The sequence below is a fragment of the Scardinius erythrophthalmus genome (genome assembly GCF_964197995.2).
Source record: "Scardinius erythrophthalmus genome assembly, chromosome: 3".
NCBI classification, from domain to species: Eukaryota; Metazoa; Chordata; class Actinopteri; order Cypriniformes; family Leuciscidae; genus Scardinius; species Scardinius erythrophthalmus.
The window spans coordinates 21,380,924-21,405,237 of record NC_138223.1 but is presented as its reverse complement, the minus strand read 5'-3'; the positions used below and the strand labels follow the sequence as shown (position 1 = coordinate 21,405,237).

Here is a 24,314-nt window from a genome sequence, read left to right as displayed (position 1 = left end):
AGGCACAATCCCACTATTTTTAAGGGCCAAGCACCGAATGTGCGGAGGCACCTATTGTAATCGTTGGCGTTCTTCTTCTTCTTATTCTGCCATTTCTTCAGCTCTGAGAGTCTATAGCAGCCCATATGAAATTTAGCACACTGATAGAGGACAGTCTGAACTGTCACCATAGCAAATTTGGAGTCTCCAACTCAATCCCTGTAGCGCCACCAACTGTTCAAAGTTTCACTCATGTTTATGCTAATAACTTTTGAATAATAAGGGCTAGAAAAAAAAGTCACTTTTCCTATGATTTCTTAGCTCAAGCCGATTCGATTGCACTCTACGACGTAATTTTCCATCATGAAAATTTGTCCACCATTTAGAATTTTCTGAAAAACCTACTTTTTCGAATTCCTCCTAGGCTGTTGCTCTGATTTTCACGAAAATTGAACCAGATCATCTCCAGACCATGCCGACAAAAAGCTATGGAATTCATGTCAATTCGTCAAATCGTTCTCGAATACAGCGCAAACTAATTTTACGTAGCTCTTGCAAAAACAGACGTAAGGCTGTATCTCTGCAACGCTTTATCGTTCAAATTTGCTCCAAATGTTCAAAAAGACTCCAAATTTGCTCTGGTGACTTTTCAGACTGTCCTCTATCAGTGTGTCAAATTTCATACAAGAAACTATATAGATGCCTTTTAAATTTTAGGTTGGGGTCCCTCACATGAGGAAGATCATATTTGAAGACCCCTTTCTTCACAGGTTGTTCTGACCTGAAATGTTACTGTTGCCTACTGTGTGCCTTGTGCTTTTTGAAAAAAGAATTTTGTTTCTAGCCCTTATGGTTCAAAAGTTATTATCATAAACATGTCCAAAGTTTCACACAGTTGGTGGCGCTAGAGGAATTGATTTGGAGACTCCAAATTTGCTCTGGTGACTTTTCAGACTGTCCTCTATCAGTGTGCCAAACTTCATAACTTTCCCGCAAGTGGTTCTATGAGCTGCCATAGACTCCCAAGAGCGGAATAATAATAATAAGAAGAAGAACGCCAACGGATACAGTATGTGCCTATGCACCTTCGGTGCTTGGCCCCTAAAAAGTAGATTAAAATAAGTAAATGAGGGAATAAATAAATTCATTTTACAGTACAGTACTATAATGAGTAGGAAAAATAAAAGGCTAATTCAGGAAAATTGGGACATTTTTCCCAGTCTTCTGAATGGCAGAAAGTGTCCCAATTCACCCTAATTTTTTCACAGTACATATTTGATCTTTATACAAGAAACTATATAGATGCCTTTTAAATTTTAGGTTGGGTCCCTCACATGAGGAAGATCATATTTGAGGACCCCTTTCTTCACAGGTTGTTCTGACCTGAAATGTTACTGTTTCCTACTGTGGGCCTAATATGTTACGTACATTAGATCTCATCTGACAAGGTCATGACACTAATAGTGGACAAAGCAAAAAATATGTTGTTTTTTTGTGCCTTGTGCTTTTGTTTTTTTCCATAAGGAAGACATAGAAGAATATAAATGTGTTTTTGTGTTAAAATAGGGTGTGCTAGTAATTCCACAGCCTAAAAAACTTTACTCATATTGTTAAAATGTTGCGGCGAGCATTGTTACTCAATAGAAAAGCTCAGAATGAAATAAAACTCTTTAGTGATTAATGCCTTTGTAATACCTGGAATTTCCCGTTTTCAGCATCACTGACAAATGACTGCAATACCACACTGAAATGTAGCGGGTACAAGTCAGGGAATTGCTATTCTGGCAATAAATGTCTTCTGGCAGTTCATTTTCTGCTTTAAAATAGGTTAACATTTGGGGTGCCTTTTTGAACCAGTTCATCTGACATTTCTGAATGTGATATGTTTCATGATAAGTGGCTTTAATTAATGTTTTCTTTATTTTCTTGTTATGAAATTTAACTGACAGGCTTGTCATCTTTCTCTTTTCTTTTACTTGTAGGTTTTCAATGCAAAAACCGCAGAGCTTCTCAGCCACCATCAGGTTGAGATTAAACAGAGCTTTCCTAAAGAGGGGTGAGTATTGTGTCCTTTCTGTCATGAGATGACATGCTGGTTCAATGGGGGCAATGCATTAATAAAATAAGAGTAAAACTTGTGATTCAAATCACAAGTTCACTATTGGTTCATACTGTTATTCTGGATGAGATGAATAGGATTTCTTCCGTTCACTTGAATGGCAATGATGTCATGCTGTGTGTAGTGTTCTGTATTTAATTCATGCAGGTGTCATGTGTCAGGTCTGACTGAGAACATTAAAAATTATTTATTGTCTGTTCTCAGCTGGGTGGAGGAAGATCCAAAAGAGATTCTTCAGTCTGTGTATGAGTGTATGGACAGGACCTGTGAGAAACTGACCAAGCTCAACATTGATATCTCAAACATAAAAGGTACCAGGACCACCTCCTATTTCTCCTTGCACATTGCACATGTTCTTACACTATGATATTATGGTTGTTTATTTTAATTTCTTCACTTATTTTTAATCTGTTTAGCCATTGGGGTGACAAATCAGAGGGAAACCACCATTGTTTGGGACAAGGAAACAGGGGAACCACTTTACAATGCTATAGGTAAGTAACATTGCCTCACTTTTATGTATAAATAGCACTTTTATCAGAGATTGTATCCATTGTTTTACAGTTCAGAATCAAAAAAAAAAAAAAAAAGAAAGAACTAAATAATTCATAATTTATTTGGATGTGTTTAGTTTGGCTTGATCTGCGGACCCAGTCCACAGTAGAAAGACTTATCAACAAAACTCCTGGCAGGAACAAAAACCACCTCAAGGTGAGAGTGCCAGTGTTCCCTTGTAAACAAGACTAAAATTATCTTGAACAGCTACATACACAATCCATTATTATATAAAATAATTTTCAAAATATCTGTGAGGAAGTCTTTATTTTTTAAATCCCCATGAAATCAAGATGGAAGTTTTGTGGCTTTTAGTATGAATATCTATAAGCTGGCGTGCTCCAAAACATGACAAAATTAACATTTAGAAGATACATTCAGTACATTTTGATTATACCATTATGCACTTTTTTCTGTCCAATCAAATGCTCTCTAGAATCTGACATTACAAACAACATAAAAACACGCTAAAGCTGCTTCAGTGCATCTGAAATAGATCACTTTTTTTTTAATTTTTTTTTTTATATATGGTGAAATTTTATTACTAAAGGTTTGTTACAGTTTCATATAAAATCTAAAGGGGGAATCTATTAGACTTCATATTTTATACAGCTGTGTTTGTCAAAAGCTCACATGGACTAGCACTTTTTTTAATATGGTGAATTTTCACCACTTCAATATGGTGACCAACATGCTGACCAGCATGATTATTTCTTTTTTCAAATGGAATTGTCAAAGCAAAGGAAAAACTGCTCATCAAGCCACTTCACTGGACTTTTAAGTTTATTCATAATTGTGCTCAAATTATATGTCATATCTTACTCAAAGTTGACAATTGAATAATTATTGTTACTTCTCTTGCCTTATAAAGCACAAGACTGGCCTCCCCATCAGCACATACTTCAGTGCAGTGAAGTTACGCTGGTTGATGGATAATGTGGAAAAGATCCATGAAGCTGTGCGCTCCCACAAGGCAATGTTTGGAACGGTTGACTCCTGGCTTATCTGGGTAAGAGCGGTGGCAGTGAGGTATCTCTTATGTGATATATATAGTGACTGTGTATATGAGTTTGGGGTTAAAGTGTAAAAGAAGAAATTTGTGCATGGCTTTGTGGCAGTTCAATCCCATTAGGCTTCTAAATAATAATGCTCATGCTTGCTGATACTGCAAAATAAACTTGTGCTTGCTGATACTGCGAAATAAACTCAAGCACTTAGTCATGGATTAAATCCACGGGCTCTGATGAAGTGATCATGATGTAAATATTTAAGCTTGTTAAAATAATAGGTGATAACCAGAGGTGTAAAGTCCAGGGGTCAGAAAGTAAAAGTCCTGCCATATGTTTATTCCACCCATGAACTCAGCCAGCTGATTTCACTAGTTAGTTCTATCTCCTGGCTGAAAAACTGTGCTAATTAGCAAATCCAGGTGATTGGAACAAAATACTGAGGAGGACTTTTACTTTCTGAACCTGGACTTTACATCTCTGGTGATAACCCCTTACTTTCAGTGCTTGACAGGGGGGAAGAAGGGAGGTGTTCACTGCACAGATGTGACCAATGCCAGCCGGACCATGCTCTTCAATATTCACACAATGGACTGGGATCCAGAGCTCTGCACGTAATTATACATTTGCTTACGTAGTTTTTTTTTTATAAATCTTTCTGGAGTAAAGCTAACTTGCATATGCAGTAGCTAGTCAAAAAGAATGTGACTTAAAGGGATAATTCAAACATTTTTTTTAAATCCTCTTATCATATACTCACAGATGTATATAACTTTCTTTCTTCAGATGAACAAAATATTTGTCGAAAAATAATCTCTGATCACAATCTCTGCGAGTACAAATAGTACAAGTGTACCCCATAGTTGACACGACAGAAATCCATACGACCCCAGTGGGGAATCAGTGTCTTGTAAAGCAAAATGATAGTGTAAGTTTATTTATTTTTATATATTTTTTTTAACTATAAACCATAGTTTCTGGCTAGCTACACGGGTTCATGAGTTTACACTTGACATAAACGTCAGCACATTTTGAAGTGTGATTTTAGCGCGCTGTGAAACTCTGAAAGAAGTGATGTCCTCTGTGATTCTTGCTTGAGCTTCAGAACACATTTACGTCACACTTTACAGTGTGCTGACGTAGCACTTAACGACACTCTCATGAACCCGCATATGACAGTTTGTCGGAAGCTAGGTTTATAGTAGGGATGCAATGATACCGATACTGCATTTATGTACTTGTACTCATTAAAATACTCCAATACCATGCAGCGTGTACAGTACAGTGCTTGTGACAAAGAAACACAGACAACAGAGCAAACAGAAGGTAGAATGGATAAATCAGAGAAGGATGTCTATGAAGTAAATTTGTCGAATTAATAGAATGTTAAACAAATTAAATATTTACACCTATATAGCTGCAGCGGCACAGGCGCGCAAGATTGTTGAGCTGACATCCCTTTTTCATAGACATTGCTGAAAAGTTTGTAGTTCGGTCGGATATGGCAATAGCAAATAAAATAAAATGAGAAGCATATTACTAACATTAACTGACGTAAAGAGAGAGAGTGCACTTCTGTTGCATGCTCTTAATTGTTGATCGTTCACTCAGCACACATGCACCATTTGAATTAAAACGAAGAAAAAACATGAATTGTTACGTGATTTATGTATAATGAGTGGTTCCCTACATTATTACAGGAAGGCGGTACAGTAATCACATGACGTTTTCAAGACGTTTTCGGTGCACAAATATCCGAAGCGCGGACCCAGAATGCTCCTCCCTCTTAAACTGTGCACGAATAGCCTATTAAATAGAGTTCTATTTCATGTCATCTTGTTCTTCAACAAATTCACAAAATATTATGTCAAAATGCCAGTATAGGCAAGTATCCTTGTGTAACATAGTTGGTTATGTCTTAAGTGAACGTAAACAGTAAAAAAAAAAAAAAAAACGCGTGTGTAACTATGTTGGATACGTGCAGCTCCTAAAGTGACATCAGCCTAATAACCTACTGCTTTGTCCTTAAAGGAGAAGTTCACTTTTAAAATGAAAATTCTGTCATCATATACTCACCCTCATGTTGTTTCAAACCTGTATGAATTTCTTTCTTCTGCTGAACAGAAAGGAAGATATTTAGAAGATTATCAGTAACCAGACAGTTTTTGGGTCCAATTGACTTCCATAGTATATTTTTTTCCTACTATGGAAGTCAATGGGACCCAAAAACTGTCTGGTTGCTGATAATCTTCTAAATATCTTCTTTTCTGTTCAGCAGAAGAAAGAAATTCATACAGGTTTGAAACAACATGAGGGTGAGTATATGATGACAGAATTTTCATTTTAAAAGTGAACTTCTCCTTTATTTTTAATCTAACAACAAAAGACAGAGAAAACCACTCGCTTCTCTTGACTGGTTGAGCCCTGCTGGAGCTGCTCTAAATATTCACTGTGCTATTAAATTAACGATAAATTATGATAGAGCAATAATATGAACAGTGAAAGTAACAGTAGTTCCTACAATACATTTTAACAGGCATATTTAGGCATGAAAATAACTGAAGGAAATGTCTATTTGCTAACCAACTAATTTGTTTCATATTCTTTTGCTAAAAATGCAATGAAAATACAGGTATCGGTACTCTGATTTGGCAAGTATTAAAAATAAAAGTATTTTATTATACTCGTTCTGGGAAATGTGGTATCGGTGCGTCCCTAGTTTATAGTTAAAAAAGTTCAGGGAAGACATGAGGTTAAGTAAATGATGAGAGAATTTAAATTTTTGTGTGAAGTATCCCTTTAAGGCTGGAATACACTACACAAATTTAAAATCTGAACGCTTGTCGACTTGTAAACGTTTACAGAGGAAAAACTGGCTATCATACAATAAAACTGAGTATAACTGAGTTTTTCTGCAAAATCTGTAAAAAATAAAATAAAACCATATCTCCAGGTTGGCTCTGTCTTTTGGCAACTAGCATTGATGCGTCCAGACTGCAAACTATGCAGGAGTCTGGGCAAAACAGTGTAATGTATTACAGCCTTCACCGATTCCAGCCTTTAAGATATATTTATAACATATATTTCCTAAATAGATATTTTGATATACCAATGGAAATTCTGCCAAAAGTGAGAAGTTCTTCAGAGATTTATGGTTTGATGGTAAGTGTTTGACACCAAAGAGAAAATTTTATTTCTGTGCTTATGTTACATAATGCGTGATAAATTGTCACACTGCTTTAAAATGTGTCCTACTCAGGGTGAAATAAAAATATTTATTTGCATGCTGTGCAAGAGAGAAATGATCTTTGCTCCAGAGCAGTGCTTGTCAAACAGCAACTGTTTTCCCTTTATACTTTAACTGTACACAAAATCCACAAGCCCGAAAAATGGTTTCCATCCAAATTTGAACTTTGCTGTGGAGCAGTCATTTCACCCTTAGGATGGTTTAGTATGTCCCTCTTTATCATGATTATATTTTGTGTCCTGTGATCTCTTTGGGCTGACTGATAGAAAATCAGCTCTAATCAGGTGAGTATTTCTCTAGCTGTCTACACACTGTCATGTCTGAGACAACTTTGCTGTGTCCTGTCATCACTGAAGTTTGTGCATTTCCAATATGGCGCAAACATGTTTTTCCTATTGGTTAAAAATGCAATTTATACTTTGTAGGGATCTTATTGGAAATGTACCGGATGTTGATCATCATTGTTTGAAGTTTTTATCCAATTTAGAAACTTTTTTTTTTTCCTCTTCATTCATTCTCTATGGCTTAGGATGCACCATCTTGAGTTGCAGTAATGAAAATGAAGCTGCTCAATTACTCCGTTTTCAACACATACTTGTAGAGTCACTGTTTCCTCTGTGTGGTTTTACCATTTGTGGGGTATGTCTAGAGAAAAAAACTTTACAACACACAGCAGCAGATGATTTTGACAATGCCAAAACTCAAACACTTGAGCTAGGTTAAAAATGATAGTCTACTTTTAGAGCATCTTTGGCATAAGCAGGGAGTGGTGTAATGCATGTTAATTATTAAATTAATTTGTATAATACAGTATATTACTATATTAATTTCTTCCCCTGTTGTTTTACTTTTTAATATTTTGTTCTTACAGAAATCTGGCCCTTTAACTGGTGTCCCCATATCAGGGGTAAGATTATTAGATTATTATTAGAACAATTACTGTTTCTTTCTGTCATCCTCTTTTTTAGCCAATGTCTCTTAAAACTTTTGATTGTATAATTTTTATTTTATTTTTTCAAGTTGATCATAATGCATATAAAATATGATGTCTTCAGATCCTCAAAGGATAACACTGAAATTCACAATCCTTTCTGTAGTCCTTGAAAGTAGCTTTACATCTGTTTACAGTGTCTTGGTGACCAGTCTGCTGCGTTGGTTGGACAGATGTGCTTCAAAGACGGACAAGCCAAAAATACGTATGACTTAGTTTTGTTAATCTGTCTTATGTTATTATGCAGCAGGATCACTGAGCAGATTCTGATTCTATTCACACAGCCTAATGTGTCAACATGCAAAAATGTTTGAGACTGAATGATGTTATTTGTGATTGTATATATTTTCTCACATTATTTAAATGTTATGTTATTTACAGTTATGGGACTGGTTGTTTCCTTCTTAAGAATGTAGGAACAAAGGTATTCAATTTACATATAGCTTTTAAAATACATTGTTTGTGTTTTTTTATTTAATCTGCCTATGTTTTTTTTTTTTCCTTTCTTTTTTTTTTCTGAAGCCTGTAATGTCGGACCATGGACTTCTGACAACAGTCGCATATAAACTAGGGCGTGACAAGCCAGCCTACTACGCACTAGAGGTAATTTCTTTAAATGGTAACGATCCGATACTAATGCATTTTGTTTTCTTGATCATTGTAGAATATATATATACAGTGAGGAAAATAAGTATTTGAACACCCTGCTATTTTGCAAGTTCTCCCACTTGGAAATCATGGAGGGGTCTGAAATTGTCATCGTAGGTGCATGTCCACTGTGAGAGACAATCTTAAAAAAAAAAAAAAAAAAATCACAATATATGATTTTTTTAACTATTTATTTGTATGATACAGCTGCAAATAAGTATTTGAACACCTGTCTATCAGCTAGAATTCTGACCCTCAAAGACCTGTTAGTCTGCCTTTAAAATGTTCACCTCCACTCCATTTATTATCCTAAATTAGATGCACCTGTTTGAGGTTGTTAGCTGCATAAAGACACCTGTCCACCCCATACAATCAGTAAGAATCCAACTACTAACATGGCCAAGACCAAAGAGCTGTCCAAAGACACTAGAGACAAAATTGTACACCTCCACAAGGCTGGAAAGGGCTACGGGGAAATTGCCAAGCAGCTTGGTGAAAAAAGGTCCACTGTTGGAGCAATCATTAGAAAATGGAAGAAGCTAAACATGACTGTCAATCTCCCTCGGACTGGGGCTCCATGTAAGATCTCACCTCGTGGGGTCTCAATGATCCTAAGTAAGGTGAGAAATCAGCCCAGAACTACACGGGAGGAGCTGGTCAATGACCTGAAAAGAGCTGAAAAGAGGACCACCGTTTCCAAGGTTACTGTTGGTAATACACTAAGACGTCATGGTTTGAAATCATGCATGGCACGGAAGGTTCCCCTGCTTAAACCAGCACATGTCAAGGCCCGTCTTAAGTTTGCCAGTGACCATTTGGATGATCCAGAGGAGCCATGGGAGAAAGTCATGTGGTCAGATGAGACCAAAATAGAACTTTTTGGTCATAATTCCACTAAACGTGTTTGGAGGAAGAAGAATGATGAGTACCATCCCAAGAACACCATCCCTACTGTGAAGCATGGGGGTGGTAGCATCATGCTTTGGGGGTGTTTTTCTGCACATGGGACAGGGCGACTGCACTGTATTAAGGAGAGGATGACCGGGGCCATGTATTGCGAGATTTTGGGGAACAACCTCCTTCCCTCAGTTAGAGCATTGAAGATGGGTCGAGGCTGGGTCTTCCAACATGACAATGACCCGAAGCACACAGCCAGGAAAACCAAGGAGTGGCTCTGTAAGAAGCATATCAAGGTTCTGGCGTGGCCTAGCCAGTCTCCAGACCTAAACCCAATAGAGAATCTTTGGAGGGAGCTCAAACTCCGTGTTTCTCAGCGACAGCCCAGAAACCTGACTGATCTAGAGAAGATCTGTGTGGTGGAGTGGGCCAAAATCCCTCCTGCAGTGTGTGCAAACCTGGTGAAAAACTACAGGAAACGTTTGACCTCTGTAATTGCAAACAAAGGCTACTGTACCAAATATTAACATTGATTTTCTCAGGTGTTCAAATACTTATTTGCAGCTGTATCATACAAATAAATAGTTAAAAAATCATACATTGTGATTTCTGGATTTTTTTTTTTAGATTATGTCTCTCACAGTGGACATGCACCTACGATGACAATTTCAGACCCCTCCATGATTTCTAAGTGGGAGAACTTGCAAAATAGCAGGGTGTTCAAATACTTATTTTCTAGAAATAAGTGCACTGCAGGAGGGATTTTGGCCCACTCCTCCACACAGATCTTCTCTAGATCAGTCAGGTTTCTGGGCTGTCGCTGAGAAACACGGAGTTTGAGCTCCCTCCAAAGATTCTCTATTGGGTTTAGGTCTGGAGACTTGCTAGGCCACGCCAGAGCCTTGATATGCTCTTACAGAGCCACTCCTTGGTTATCCTGGCTGTGTGCTTTGGGTCATTGTCATGTTGGAAGACCCAGCCTCGACCCATCTTCAATGCTCTAACTGAGGGAAGGAGGTTGTTCCCCAAAATCTTGCAATACATGGCCCCGGTCATCCTCTCCTTAATACAGTGCAGTCGCCCTGTCCCATGTGCAGAAAAACACCCCCAAAGAATGATGCTACCACCCCCATGCTTCACAGTAGGGATGGTGTTCTTGGGATGGTACTCATCATTCTTCTTCCTCCAAACACGTTTAGTGGAATTATGACCAAAGTTATGAGTTCTATTTTGGTCTCATCTGACCACATGACTTTCTCCCATGACTCCTCTGGATCATCCAAATGGCCATTGGCAAACTTAAGACGGCCTTGACATGTGCTGGTTTAAGCAGGGGAACCTTCCGTGCCATGCATGATTTCAAACCATGACGTCTTAGTGTATTACCAACAGTAACTTTGGAAACGGTGGTCCTCTTTTCAGCTCTTTTCAGGTCATTGACCAGCTCCTCCCGTGTAGTTCTGGGCTGATTTCTCACCTTTCTTAGGATCATTGAGACCCCACGAGGTGAGATCTTGCATGGAGCCCCAGTCCGAGGGAGATTGACAGTCATGTTTAGCTTCTTCCATTTTCTAATGATTGCTCCAACAGTGGACCTTTTTTCACCAAGCTGCTTGGCAATTTCCCCGTAGCCCTTTCCAGCCTTGTGGAGGTGTACAATTTTGTCTCTAGTGTCTTTGGACTGCTCTTTGGTCTTGGCCATGTTAGTAGTTGGATTCTTACTGATTGTATGGGGTGGACAGGTGTCTTTATGCAGCTAACAACCTCAAACAGGTGCATTTAATTTAGGATAAGAAATGGAGTGGAGGTGGACATTTTAAAGGCAGACTAACAGGTCTTTGAGGGTCAGAATTCTAGCTGATAGACAGGTGTTCAAATACTTATTTGCAGCTGTATCATACAAATAAATAGTTAAAAAATCATATATTGTGATTTCTGGATTTTTTTTTTTTTATGTCTCTCACACTGGACATGCACCTACGATGACAATTTCAGACCCCTCCATGATTTCCAAGTGGGAGAACTTGCAAAATAGCAGGGTGTTCAAATACTTATTTTCCTCTCTGTATATATATATATATATATATATATATATATATATATATATATATATATATATATATATATATATACCTATGTGTGAAACTGATAATCAGTCTTATGTGTTAAACACAGCCCACTAAATACACACTAGTTCATTGTAGAGAAAGACAACAAATGATTAAAAATATATAATCTTTAGCAAAAATAAATTGTAAACTTAGTGCTTGGATCATTCAGCAGCAAAAGTATTTATTGAAAAATGCATAGTAATTTTATAAAATTTAAACATTTAGTGAAAAAAAAACTAGTGCTAAATCTGTTAAATTGTTAATAAAAAAACAGAATTTTTATTCTTTATAGAATACATTCATGAAAATAATTTGTAGAAATTACTATAAAGTTAAGATGTTTATTTAAATTTATTGAACCGCTTTTTAACGGGGTGACAAGATATTATATATATGACAGAACATTGCAGGCTATACTATAATACTCAAAACTATCATGATATGAAAGGCTCCGGTACAGAGTTGCACAAATCACTTTTGGCATTCCGGGTGCAGAATGATGTGCTGGAGGAACATGAAGTCACAGTGAGTCAGAGGTGGACGAAGTACACAACTTCCTTACTTGAGTGAAAGTATAGATACCATTTATCAAATTTGTCAAATATTACTCCGTTACAAGTAAAAGTTGTAAAGACCTATTTTTACTTAATTAAAAGTACAGAAGTACTCGTTTTTAAAAATACTTAAGTATCAGAAGTAAAAGGTAAATGTCAATGCATTGTTTTATTATTGTTGCATTGTTGTATGTAATACTTAAAGTACCGTATGCCTCTGAATCTATGCCTGCCTACCCTCATATCAATATCAAATTTATTTCTAGAACACAGTTCCAGTAGTGGGTTTGAATGTGAGACTGAATAAGTGCACTCAATAACGTCCACAATGGTTTTGGACACCCAAATGTCTGTTCCCTCAAATATTGCCCTATTTAAAGTTTTTTGGCTTTTAGTATGAATATGTTAGCCTTGCTGTTATCTATAAGCTAGTGTGCTCCAAAAAAGTGACAAAAGTCGCATTTAGAAAACCAAACCCACCGTTGAAAATGAAAATCAGGTTTATGTCAGAATCCAATGTCAGATTGACGTTAATCTCCAACGTTGGACAGACGTTGTATTGTGGTTGAAAATGAAAATCAGAAAATCACATTGGATATTGATTGAAAATAAGTCGGGTTGACGTCAGAACCCGACTGATGTTGGTTTCTGACGTCAACCCGACTTTTATTTTCAATCAATATCCAATGTCAGTCTGACGTCGGGTTCTGATGTCAATCGGATGCAGGGTTCTGACGTCAACCTGACTTTCATTTCCAACCAAAATGCAACCCCTGCAACCAAAATCATCCACTGACTGATGTTACTTTCTACTCATGGACCTTGACAGAATTGTAGTGGACTAAAAGGTACGATATTTGTCTTTCAAATGTAGTGAAGTTAAAGTAAAAAGTTTCCAGAAAAAATAATACTCAAGTAAAGTACAGATACTCAAAAAGTGTACTTAAGTACAGTACTCAAGTAAATGTACTTTGTTACTGTCCACCTCTGCAGTGAGTATTGCTTCTCATTGAAAAGTTAAGGGCACAAAGAGAAGGGATATTGTGTGTACAGCTCCTAGTGTATCTATCCAACAGTTTGAGCCTTTTTTCTTCACAGTTTTAAATTCCAGTTACTGTGTGCATGATGCCAATGCATAGTACTCTGACCGCTCTACTCCAGTGTTGTGATCTAACAGACTCCGAGTACCGCATCATTTAGAAACCGCAATAAACTCTAGCAAGAGTCCTCTTATGCACACAGGCCTTTATTGCAGCATCTGAGCTGATACCGATATGATCAGCTTTTTCCCCATACTGGCGTGATAAATCCGATCTTCAAGCAAAATGATCTGGATGAAATATTTAAATGCTACCGATCCACAATCTGATTTCTGACTTGTGATGCAGCCTGAATCATATACTCACTCCATGTTCGTTCATTGGCCAGAGGAGAACTGGCCGCCCAACTGAGCCTGGTTTGTCCCAAGGCTTTTTTATCCATTCTGTCACCTGATCTGACTGTACTGACGCTGTTGTATGAGAACTGAGCTGGACAACAACATTACTGTTTTCCTGCAGAACTGCTTTATAGATAAAATGAACTTATTTAATAATTGATGATCTTAACAACGGAACTAAATCAACCCTAAACTGACTTCAGCTGAACAATGACACTATTTTCTTTTAGAGCTGCTGTACAGCCGAAATGAACTGTTTGCATCATTGAATAAATTTCCTGTTATCCCTGTAAAGTTGCATTGAAACAATCTGTATTATAAAGCGCTATATAAATAAATGTGACTTTACTTGACCGATACTGAATATCGGATCGTTGCATCCCTATTGTTTACATTTATTAGAACTGGCAACTTTGGGTGTACTCACACTAGCCAGTTTGAACCGTGCCCGAGTGCGTTTGACCACCAAAGCGCGGTTCGTTTGACTAGTGTGAGTGCTCCGAACCGTGCCCGGGCGCGGCTCGATTAGCCGGCCCTGGCCCGGTTGGAAGAGGTGGGCCAGAGCACGGTTCAGTTGGACTCGGGCGCGGTTCGCATGCAGTGTGAGCGCTAACCGTGCTGGAGCACGGAACAGGACGCGTGACGCAAACCTCCTCATACGAGCAGCACGATTACGTGAAAATTTTCGTGCCACAAAGGCGATAGATCTGTTTAACAACAGGCTGTGAGAGGGCTGTGGACCAAACGACTCAAAATTATCCACAAAGTAAACAGAGCGATGGACTCAGAGCGATGCGCCGCTCTTCCTGTTTATCCCGAAACCGTCACACCATAATGACGTAAGCGTGCTCCGGCACGAATGCTGAAACCCTATGTGAGTGCAGGCCAGTGGGGGAGTGGGGAGGGGGGACAATCGTACTCGGGCCCGGTTCATGGCAACCGTACCTAGTGTGAGTACACCCTTTTTCATTCCACCTCTAAAAACATTATTAGGGGCCAAGCACCGAAGGTGCGTAGGCACCTATTGTATCTGTTCCCGTTCTTATTATTATTCTTCCTTCTTCCGACTGGGTGTCTATGGCAGCCCATAGAACCGTGTAACGACACTGACAGTCCATCCGGCCAGATGCTCTGAATTAGCGAATCCTGATTGTTTCTCTCATGCTAAAACGCATATGAGCATATACAAGCCCTAAATGACTAGCTTTCTGACACAATGACTACAAGTATCTACAAGGAGGCCCTGGTTAATGTTTCACACAACTTAATGAAATCAACGAACAGGCCATGGTTTGTTTCTCAAACTATCACGTGCTGCGACCACAATTCCCTTACTGTGTCTAACGTTTGTTCTTTGTGTACTGAAGGCAAATTACAAGACGTACCCCATTCAGTTGTTTTGGGACAACTAGGACTATCTTGCTTCTCTCAGCAAAATTATATGACGCCTCAGGCTGTCAAGTTAGTCTGCCCACAGAACTACCTTTGTTTTGGCCGAGTAACATGTTCCAATCAAACCCCCAACCCCTCACATGGTACGCCACCACAAGATGCAACTGAAGAGACATTCTAACACACACACACACACACACACGCACACAGGTGATTTGCATGTTCACCAGTGTGATATTAGAATAATTGTGTTTTTGGATTACAGTAAGGTAATTTTAAAGTGCCTTTGTTCAACAAAATAATGTATCTCTATGTTGCTATCTTTGTCAATATTCGTCCTTAGTATTGTTTAAATTCCCTTTGCACAAGGAAGAAGATTTTTGATAAGAGACTGTGATAAACGTTATGGTTCCATGCGTTTTAATTCCCCGAGCATAATATCATATTTTGCCCCCTCGTGATTCCACACGAGGGTCGGGAAGCATTAACACACCCAGACGATCTTCCTGCTCGGAATGCTCTAAACTGATTCGTCATCCACGAAAAAGGAGGCGTACACAGGACACTGATAAAAAGTCCAAACCCTCCTTCTTCTTTCTCTCATTCCTACGCTCTTCTTCCTCCTCCAAAACCCAAGCCCGGACCGGATTCGGCCTGCTTCTCTTTTATTCTCTTTTATTTCTTTCGTTTTCCTATTCACCTCTGCTCATTCACGAGCTGAATGAACTTAGCCTGAATCATTCCCGGCAACTTCACCTCGAAAGAAAGAGACTCTTTGAAGATCCTGCGCTCGCACGCGCGCCGGAAGACACAGCACGCGCACGCCTCCCCTCAGACGACTCACGCTGCTTGAAAGACACGCAGAACCCTGCCTTCCTCCCTCATACAAAGAGAACCATGTGCCATGCAAGTATCGATTATTGAATTGAACTTAGAATGTGATTTCTTTGTTGTCTCTTACGGGTTACTGTCTGTGATTTTGCCATGCTGAGATCATCTCGGTGATCTCTCTCATCCTGAACTTTAGTTCCACTTTCTCCCTTCCTCTCCCTCTCTCATCTGTTATCCGTTTAGTCTTGTATTTTGTTTACGTGTCCTGTACATACATATTTACTCGTGTAAATTGTAGAACTTGTATTCCTTAGTTCGATGTAGTATTAGTCCAATTATTAAATTCCATATGTCCTTGACTGACTCTGTTTTAATTGCCCATGTTACTTAGTCCCTGAAATGTTCGATCTTAGCTATATGCTTTATCTTGGTACGATTTAAGTAACCTAATTTTACACAGAAAGTTGTCTTTTCAAGGCCTGGAAAAGATACTCTTTCTTGTGTTTGTAAGAAGGATAATTTTCCTTGAGAGTTAAGTTAATCTTACGTTCAATGTTTGCTGGACAAACAGATTGTTTGATAACTAAATTAATTCCATTAAAGTTATCCCATAACTTCGAGCTGAAATAAGAACTATTGATGTATTAATGACGAACCATAACACGTTATGGTAATCGTTCATATATCAATCTAGTTCAGCTGCGATAAATTAATGTAACTGTAACATACAAAATATTAATCATATTCATGATTAATTATTAAAATTCCCTATAGATCATTTGAGCTAATATTAATATTAATGTACAACCCCTTGTTGCTACAACCGATTGCGGGAAAGTTGTAATGGTTTGACATTCTGATAGAGGACAGTCCCATCATTAAATACACCCATTTTGGTGTGTCTAAGTCATTCCCTCTAGCGCCACCACCTGTCCAAAATTTCACTTTTATTTTGCTAATAACTTTTGAACCGTAAGGCCAATCAGCTAAATTATTTTTTCCTCTGATTCCTGAGCTCATGCCATCGATTCCACCCTATGACGTCATTTTCCGTCATAAAAATATGGCCGACATTTTGAATTTTTTGAAAAAGCTACTTTTTCGAACTCGTCCTAGACGGTTTGTCCGATTTTCACAAAAATTTAACCAGATCATCTTCAGGCAGTGCTGACAAAAAGTTATGGAATTCAAATTGATTCGTCAAACCGTTTTCGACCTGAGACTTGAGGCTACATGCTGCGTTTCGGCGCAGCGCCCCCCTACTGGTCCGGAGATATGAAAAATTGATATTTTTGCTTATAACTTCTGAACAGTTTGTCCAAAAATCATACAATTGGTCTCGTTAGATTCAGGGCAACATGCCAAGTCGACTGATGTCAAATTTGACCATATCGGCCATTTTGGCTGTCGGCCATTTTGAATTTTGTGCTAAAATGCTGTATTTTAACAACGCATGAACGGATTGTTACGAAACTTGGCATGGGTCATCAGCACGATGCCCTGAAGGAGCCTGAGAAGTTTCGAAACAGCGGCACCTAGTGGTGAATTTTTTTTTCCAAATGCTTATAACTTTGGGTGTGATCAACTTATTTTCACGAAACTCATCTCATTAGACTCCTGAATCGTTGCCGAGTCCTACGATACCAAACATGCTAGGTTTCGCCTTACGGTTTGTGTAGCGTTGTGATTTAGCGCTTAAAAAAACATTTGGCTATATCTTCGAAACCGCTACTCCGATCGAGACGAAACCACCGTCAGAAGTTTGGAAACATAGGTCGATAGCTTTACACCAATGCCCAAATGCGAAAATATTGATGTTTAGGGGTAGTAAATTCCAATCATTTACGTGTTTTTTCATATAAATGTCTATAACTCTGAAGTGAATTGAGATATTTTCACCAAAATCGACACACATATGTATGGGCTCACTCTGAGGACACACACAAAAAAAATTGTGGGACTGAGCCTCTTGGACGAAAATTGTACCAGATCATCTTCAGGCAATGCTGACAAAAAGTTATGGAATTCAAATTGATTTGTCAAACTGTTTTCGATAAACGCTCGAACAAATTTTACGTAGCGCTTGCAAAAACAGTCGTAGGGCTGTATCTCCGCAACGCTTTATCGGATTCAGGCCAAACTAGGTACATGTCATCACAAGCATGACCTGAGGCTGCATGCTGCGTTTCGGCACAGAGCCACCTACTGGTCCGGAGATATGAAAAAATTATGTTTTTGGTTATAACTTCTGAACAGTTTGTCCAAAAATCATAAAAGTGGTCTCGTTAGATTCAGGGCGACATGTTGAGTCAAATGATATCCAATTTTCCCAGATCAGCCATTTTGGCTGTCGGCCATTTTGAATTATGTGCTAAAATGCTGTATTTTATGAACGCATGAATGTATCGTTACGAAACTCAGTATGGGTCATCAGCACAATGCCCTGAAGGAGCGTGAGAAGTGTCGAACCAGCGTCACCTAGTGGTCAAAAGTTATAACAAAATTTACGAAAAGGCTAATAACGTTTGAATAAATCTGGCTTTTGAAATGCCACTGGTCTTAATAGATTCCTTCGGTCAAGCCGAAAACATAGATACCAAGTTTTTCTTATTTGGCCAAACTTCCTGTCCGCCATCTTGATTTTCAGTCAAAACCTACTTTTTCGAACTCCTCCTAGACCGTTTGTCCAATTTTCACCAAAATCGAATCGTATCATCTCCAGACTATGCTGAATAAAAGTTATGGATTACGTGTCAATAGACTAAACCGTTTTCGTATAGCGCAGAAGCAAATTTGAGGCATGATGCTAAAAGCACTATTCAGGCTTTATCTCTGAAATGCCTTGACATATTGACACCAAACTTTGTATGTCATTGTCACTTCACTCTGACCACATCACATCAGTTTTGTAACTGCGCCACCTATTGGTCGAAAGTGATAATCCATTAAATCATATTTTGAATGACTTTTTATATGATTTTTCAGCCATTTCACCTAAAATCCTCTTTAAATGTATTTAATTGCTCATTGTTGCAGTTGGTCTGACACCTTCAGCCATGTTGGCATATCCTGTCATCTGCTTGCGCTTGGCCCCGATAATTGCTGCTTGCAGCTATATTTATTATTATTATTATTTTTAAATCTATTCATTTCTCACAATTACTTTGTGATTTAAAGTGATATAGCCAATCGTTTAACCTTATTCATCTGCAATGCTTTTTTATAGGGTTCTGTTGCCATTGCAGGAGCAGTTGTGCGTTGGTTAAAGGATAACCTTGGAATTATACAGACCTCTTCAGAACTTGGTGTGTTTTTATAGAAATTATATTTATACCCAATATAAAAGCATTCAACCCAGTTTTGGAATATTTCAGTATAAACACTTCACTTTTCACCTCAGAAAAATTAGCTGCTGATGTTGGCACATCATACGGCTGTTACTTTGTCCCTGCATTCTCTGGATTATATGCGCCATACTGGGAACCAAGTGCCAGAGGGTGAGTAACTGATCCGTCCATTTAAAAGATCATTTTCGGCTGATCTCTGTAAGTGACATTAAAACACTAAAGCCTTAGTGCAATGAGCATAAGGCACTATATTTTAATTGTAAATTTAAATCTTATTGCACATTTTATCATGCGAGAATACTTGTGAAATTAATGCATTTTCTTTCTTCCTTTAAGTCCAGTTTCAGTGCTGTGTTATTTCATATGAAATGTGCAACATTGAACCTCTGCCTCTTGCTTACAACAGAATAATCTGTGGTCTAACACAGTTCACCAATAGGAGTCATTTGGCTTTTGCAGCACTCGAAGCTGTCTGCTTCCAGACACGAGAGGTATCTTCCATGAATTGGCATGGGTCTGCATGATTGAATGTCCTAATTAAAATAATTTCTGACGGATAAATATTAACCGTTGTCCAAAGCGTTTCTGTGGTCTCTACAAATTAGTAAAATAATTTGATTTGCAAATGAACATGTAATAAGCAGGACAATGTAGTCAGCCACAGACTTCATGTCCTGATTACCCTGTTGTGGTTTATTTTATTGTACATAATCCCTTACTTTTTCTTTTTTTTTTTACAGTCTTAAGGCTGGAGGTGTATTTATAAATTTGAGTACTGTATGTCGTAAATAAATAAGTGACTATAAAAACGGTTTTTGTAGTATGTTAAAGGATGCTAAAATTTGTTTCAGATTCTGGATGCAATGAACCTGGACAGTGGTATTCATCTGGCTCAGCTCCAGGTTGATGGAGGCATGACATCCAACCGGTTACTGATGCAGCTGCAGGCCGACATACTGTGTATCCCAGTTGGTAAGATGCACTTTTCAGACCCTTTGTATGAAAATGTGTATCACTCTTTGAAAGGATGAAGTATAATTGATTTACTGGTACATCTCTATATGAGGATGTACATAAATGCTTAGAAATGGGCAGATATGTGATGTAAATTGTATTTATTTACAGTAAAACCATCCATGCCTGAAACCACAGCTCTGGGTGCTGCCATGGCAGCAGGAGCAGCTGAGGGGGTCAGTGTGTGGAGCCTGAACCCAGAAGATCTCACAGAGGTCACTTCAGAAAAATTTGAACCTCAGATCAACCCAGAGGGTAAAGGAATCTAAAATCCAACACCCTACAGCTCATAACTGTAATGTAAATTGTATATACAATATATAGGTTTTGCATTAAATTAATTGTTTATTTAATTTGTAACCTTGTTCAATGTAATACTGACAAACTTTTTGGAACCTTCCAGCCTTCACAGTGTGTTGTAATGTGTGTAATAACTAACTGTTAATTAGCACTCTAGTTGTAGATGAAACTCTCATATATTTTTTTTTATACACGCAGAGAGTGAACTGCGATATGCTCGCTGGAAGAAAGCTGTACAGAGGTCTATGAACTGGGAAACCACTGAGCCAGTCAACAATGGAAATGGTGTGTGTGTGGGTTTTTCCTTTCTTTTTTTTGACTCAATTGTAAATTTGATCAATCAACTAATCAAAGAAACACTCTGCAAATGCAAGTAATTCAGTAATTACATATTATATCTAAATGAGTAAAAAAAAAATCAGGAAATTTATCTGATCTCTTGCTCAAATTATTTCAATGTTTTTTCCAAAAGGAAAAAAAAACCACCAAAAAATACAACCAGGCCCACAACAGTAGTCAAAGATTGATTTAGGTTTTGTAGTAATAAATAACTTGAGGTATTGACCAAGAATGTCCAAAGTCGGGGAGAATGGATGTTCAGAACTATGCAAGAACACAAAGCTTGTTTGTTTTTGTTTTTTTATCAGGGGTCAAAGTCTTCCTTCTGGTGATCTACTTTTCTGCAAAGTTATTGATTACCTGGTTCAGTTAGAACTAAAAAGGTTTGCAGTAAAGCAAACCTCTAGGAGAAGTGACTTGTTCTTCGGTTTCACAAAATCAGTAGTTACTTAATTGTCCCACTTGTTTTCTTTTTCTTTTCACTGTCTTGCATAACATGGACCTGTGTTCTGGACAACCAACAGAGGAGACTAGTATCTTCAGTAGTGTACCCTTGGGCTTTTACATTCTGGGTAGCATATTTATGTTAATTGGAGCAAAGTACATTGCAGGTCAGTGTGAGAGCGAGTGAGAGTGACTGCGAGATGGTGAAAGAGATAGATGCATGTTTTTGTATGCGTGTCCTTCTGCTTAAAGTCCATCGGCCTGGGAGAGAGCGGTGAACATGAGCAACTAGATTACATTGCAACATTTCATGATAACCACCACACATTAGTTCTCTTTATATGATGCAAGTAGATGTCTTGTAGTATGAATGAATGTCATAGACTAGCATTTCAATTAATGTGGGTCTGTAAGGAGGAAATTATAGAACAGGTCCTGCGTGATGAGATGTATTCATGGCAGCCGGAAAATAATCATTCCACAGTTCTCATTTTTTGATTAATTGGAGAGTGCCATGTTACTGATGGCTGTAAATATGTAGCTTGGTTTGGTGAATTTGGGGATGGAAAAAGGTACCTGTTCTAGGAATCTCCCTGTCTGCCCCAAATGTGCTTTTACTGTCACTATCACACTATCTTTAAAATTACCAAGCATGCTGAAAAACGTAGACACTTTCTGCTCATTGGTTAAGCAAAACATAGTGTCTGCTGTTCTAATTTTTTTTCTCTCTCACTAAAGCAGGGCAGAAGTAGAATTGAACACTTCCACATTTCAGAAGATAGGAGACAAAGTCAGAAGAACAAAAGAGGGTCTGTAGCTTACCCCTTCAAACTCAAGATTTGCTGTGGCTTTGGCAAACTACACCCCCGTCGAAAGACATTCCAACTGAAATAGAGGTTGTTAATGTTTCCTGCAGACATAGAGCCTCCAAATTATACATGAAACTTTCTGCTACATAGCCAGAAAAGTCTTCATTTACCATATTCGATATGATGACATTTTATAGGAGTATCCCCAAACTGTTCACTAGAAGGAAGTTGCACTGGCTCAGTGTTTCTAGCATTTTGTCTGTACAGTAAATTCTATTGGAATTTTCATTGATGGGAAGCAGCTCTCAGTTGTGCTCATCAATCTTTGTCAAATTTTATTTTTTTAATTGCGCTAACAGTCATAGAAGTGTGTCTGTGCATGGTTGTGACATTTATTTTGAAGTTTGAAAGAGCAAGATATAATATTAATTTAGTTACTTATGAAACCTATTCAGGAGACCGTTTTAGTGCACTTTATAATGTATTATGCTGTTTTGTGCATAAACCGCAAGGGAACCATACAATCGCATTTAAATAATGTGAAGTCTTTCCTCTTTTACTATTTCATTTGCATTTGTCTGTTGGAAAAGTTTGTCATATTGTTGAAAAAAAATACTGTGCACATCAAGCTATCTAGTCAAGAAATCAAGTCATCTAGTCCAAAACACTGTGGCCCAGCTAGATTGAAGTTGCACTACTGCATAGTTTCAGCCTTTGAATTTTGTTTACCACTATGAGAGAGACGATTAAAAAATGACGTCACTTAAGCAGTGTTGAGTCAATATCGAAAGAATTACTAATAAGGTTTGTGGAATTATATTTAAACAAACATACTGTGCCTATTTTTTGTCATGTCACTGAAATTGTGCATGTTAATTACATTACTGTGCAGCTCAATTAAGTTATTATGAAGGATGTTAACAGATCAAAATAATTTTATAGTAAGAATTTCCAGTTGCTGAGACTGATTCCTTTTTAAATATCTAATTTGATCTCAGGAAATATTTGGCACTTGATTTTCTCTCATACTTGACATCTGTGTAATGAAATATCATCTATCATCAAGATCTATGACAATGACAAATTTTGTAGAGGAAAAAATTATGACTTGTTATTTTCATGTGCCAAAATTCTAATAATACAATTGACAATTTAATAGTTTTGTTTTGATGCATTAGTTTGTGTTTTAAAGAACAAATTTGTTAGCATTTTTAAAATGTACTCTGAAAGGTACTTCCTGCATCCATGAATACTTGAAATCCACTACAACAAAAAAATGTTTAACAAAAAAGTTGCTAGTATTAAATTTCAGTAATTTATATTCTTCAGTGTATGTTGCTTTGATTGTTGAACATTTGCAAAAAGTAACATTTGGGTTGTGCATGCATATGGGTTAGTGCATGCATATATTTTCTTTCATTAAAAGTTGTGACATTCATTCATTCGCACATACTGTGTCTGCTGCATCTGGCATTTCAGTTCTTTCCACCCATCTTGATGTAAACTTAAAATAAAATAAAATACAATTCTGCAATTTATAGAAAGTTATGGGCCTACATGAAAGTGAACTTGCTCCCCTGTCACTTCAAAATACAGCGAAATGATGAAATCAAGACATAAACCAAATAAATTGTGAGTTGCCTTTTTGGCTAAAAACTCATTTACCCCTGCAAAATCTACTAACTAAGGGTTGTTGTTGTTGTTTTTTGCCCTCGGTCGTGTAAATAATGAGGTTTGCCTTGATCAAGGTTGCGAAATTTCAGTGGTTCACCATTTGGGGACGATCTCAGTGAATCCATGAACCATGGTTCATGACACTGCAGTGTCTAATTTTATCTGATCTCGAATCAGTTTTATAAAGATGTAGACATTTGTAATGTCACATTTGTATAATAAAAAGAAGAGTGAGGCCCATAAAACACCTAACAAATTAATAAAAGAGCACATATTATAGCCTACAGACACTTTTTATTTAATGGTATTTAATTATTTGTAGATTCCATTTAATAGATTAACCTTTCAAGAAAATATTTGCAATTGGTTTGTAAAGGGTGTTTTTATGCACATTTGGACTTTTTCCACACATTTACAGTTTTGACCAGCAGGTGTCACCGGCATTTTTCAAGCGCTTCGAAACAGTGAATCATTTTGCGAAGCAATTATTTCAGTTGATTCAGAGTTTCAAAAAGCTTTGTTTCTCCCATCACTAGTAATGATCACAGAGTCGGTCTACCCTATCAGAAGTTCTTTAATGATGCTAATTTGCATATGCCAGCAATGCACAAGAAGAGT

General features: G+C 37.7%; 1 protein-coding gene across 8 annotated transcripts in view; it reads left to right on the top strand.

The window, feature by feature from the left end:
- Positions 1 to 23,702, top strand: part of LOC308687818 (glycerol kinase) — a 31,734-nt gene extending 8,032 nt beyond the window's left edge. The window contains exons 2-21 of one of the 8 annotated variants that reach the window (XM_081360629.1): positions 1,962 to 2,035; positions 2,303 to 2,409; positions 2,515 to 2,592; positions 2,730 to 2,809; positions 3,525 to 3,662; positions 4,165 to 4,274; positions 6,756 to 6,822; positions 7,174 to 7,191; positions 7,779 to 7,814; positions 8,036 to 8,103; positions 8,280 to 8,322; positions 8,421 to 8,501; positions 18,996 to 19,074; positions 19,170 to 19,266; positions 19,523 to 19,607; positions 19,968 to 20,088; positions 20,242 to 20,385; positions 20,629 to 20,715; positions 21,294 to 21,380; positions 21,952 to 23,554. In XM_081360629.1, the coding sequence (XP_081216755.1) occupies positions 1,962 to 2,035; positions 2,303 to 2,409; positions 2,515 to 2,592; positions 2,730 to 2,809; positions 3,525 to 3,662; positions 4,165 to 4,274; positions 6,756 to 6,822; positions 7,174 to 7,191; positions 7,779 to 7,814; positions 8,036 to 8,103; positions 8,280 to 8,322; positions 8,421 to 8,501; positions 18,996 to 19,074; positions 19,170 to 19,266; positions 19,523 to 19,607; positions 19,968 to 20,088; positions 20,242 to 20,385; positions 20,629 to 20,715; positions 21,294 to 21,380; positions 21,952 to 21,965 (1,614 nt within the window). In that variant the 3' untranslated portion in view covers positions 21,966 to 23,554. Of the gene's footprint in view, positions 1 to 1,961; positions 2,036 to 2,302; positions 2,410 to 2,514; positions 2,593 to 2,729; positions 2,810 to 3,524; positions 3,663 to 4,164; positions 4,275 to 6,755; positions 6,823 to 7,173; positions 7,192 to 7,778; positions 7,815 to 8,035; positions 8,104 to 8,279; positions 8,323 to 8,420; positions 8,502 to 18,995; positions 19,075 to 19,169; positions 19,267 to 19,522; positions 19,608 to 19,967; positions 20,089 to 20,241; positions 20,386 to 20,628; positions 20,716 to 21,293; positions 21,381 to 21,951 lie in introns of all 8 variants that reach the window. The other 7 variants (XM_081360630.1, XM_081360631.1, XM_081360633.1 and 4 more) reach the window with 7 other exon arrangements.
- The last annotated feature ends 612 nt before the right edge of the window (positions 23,703 to 24,314 follow it).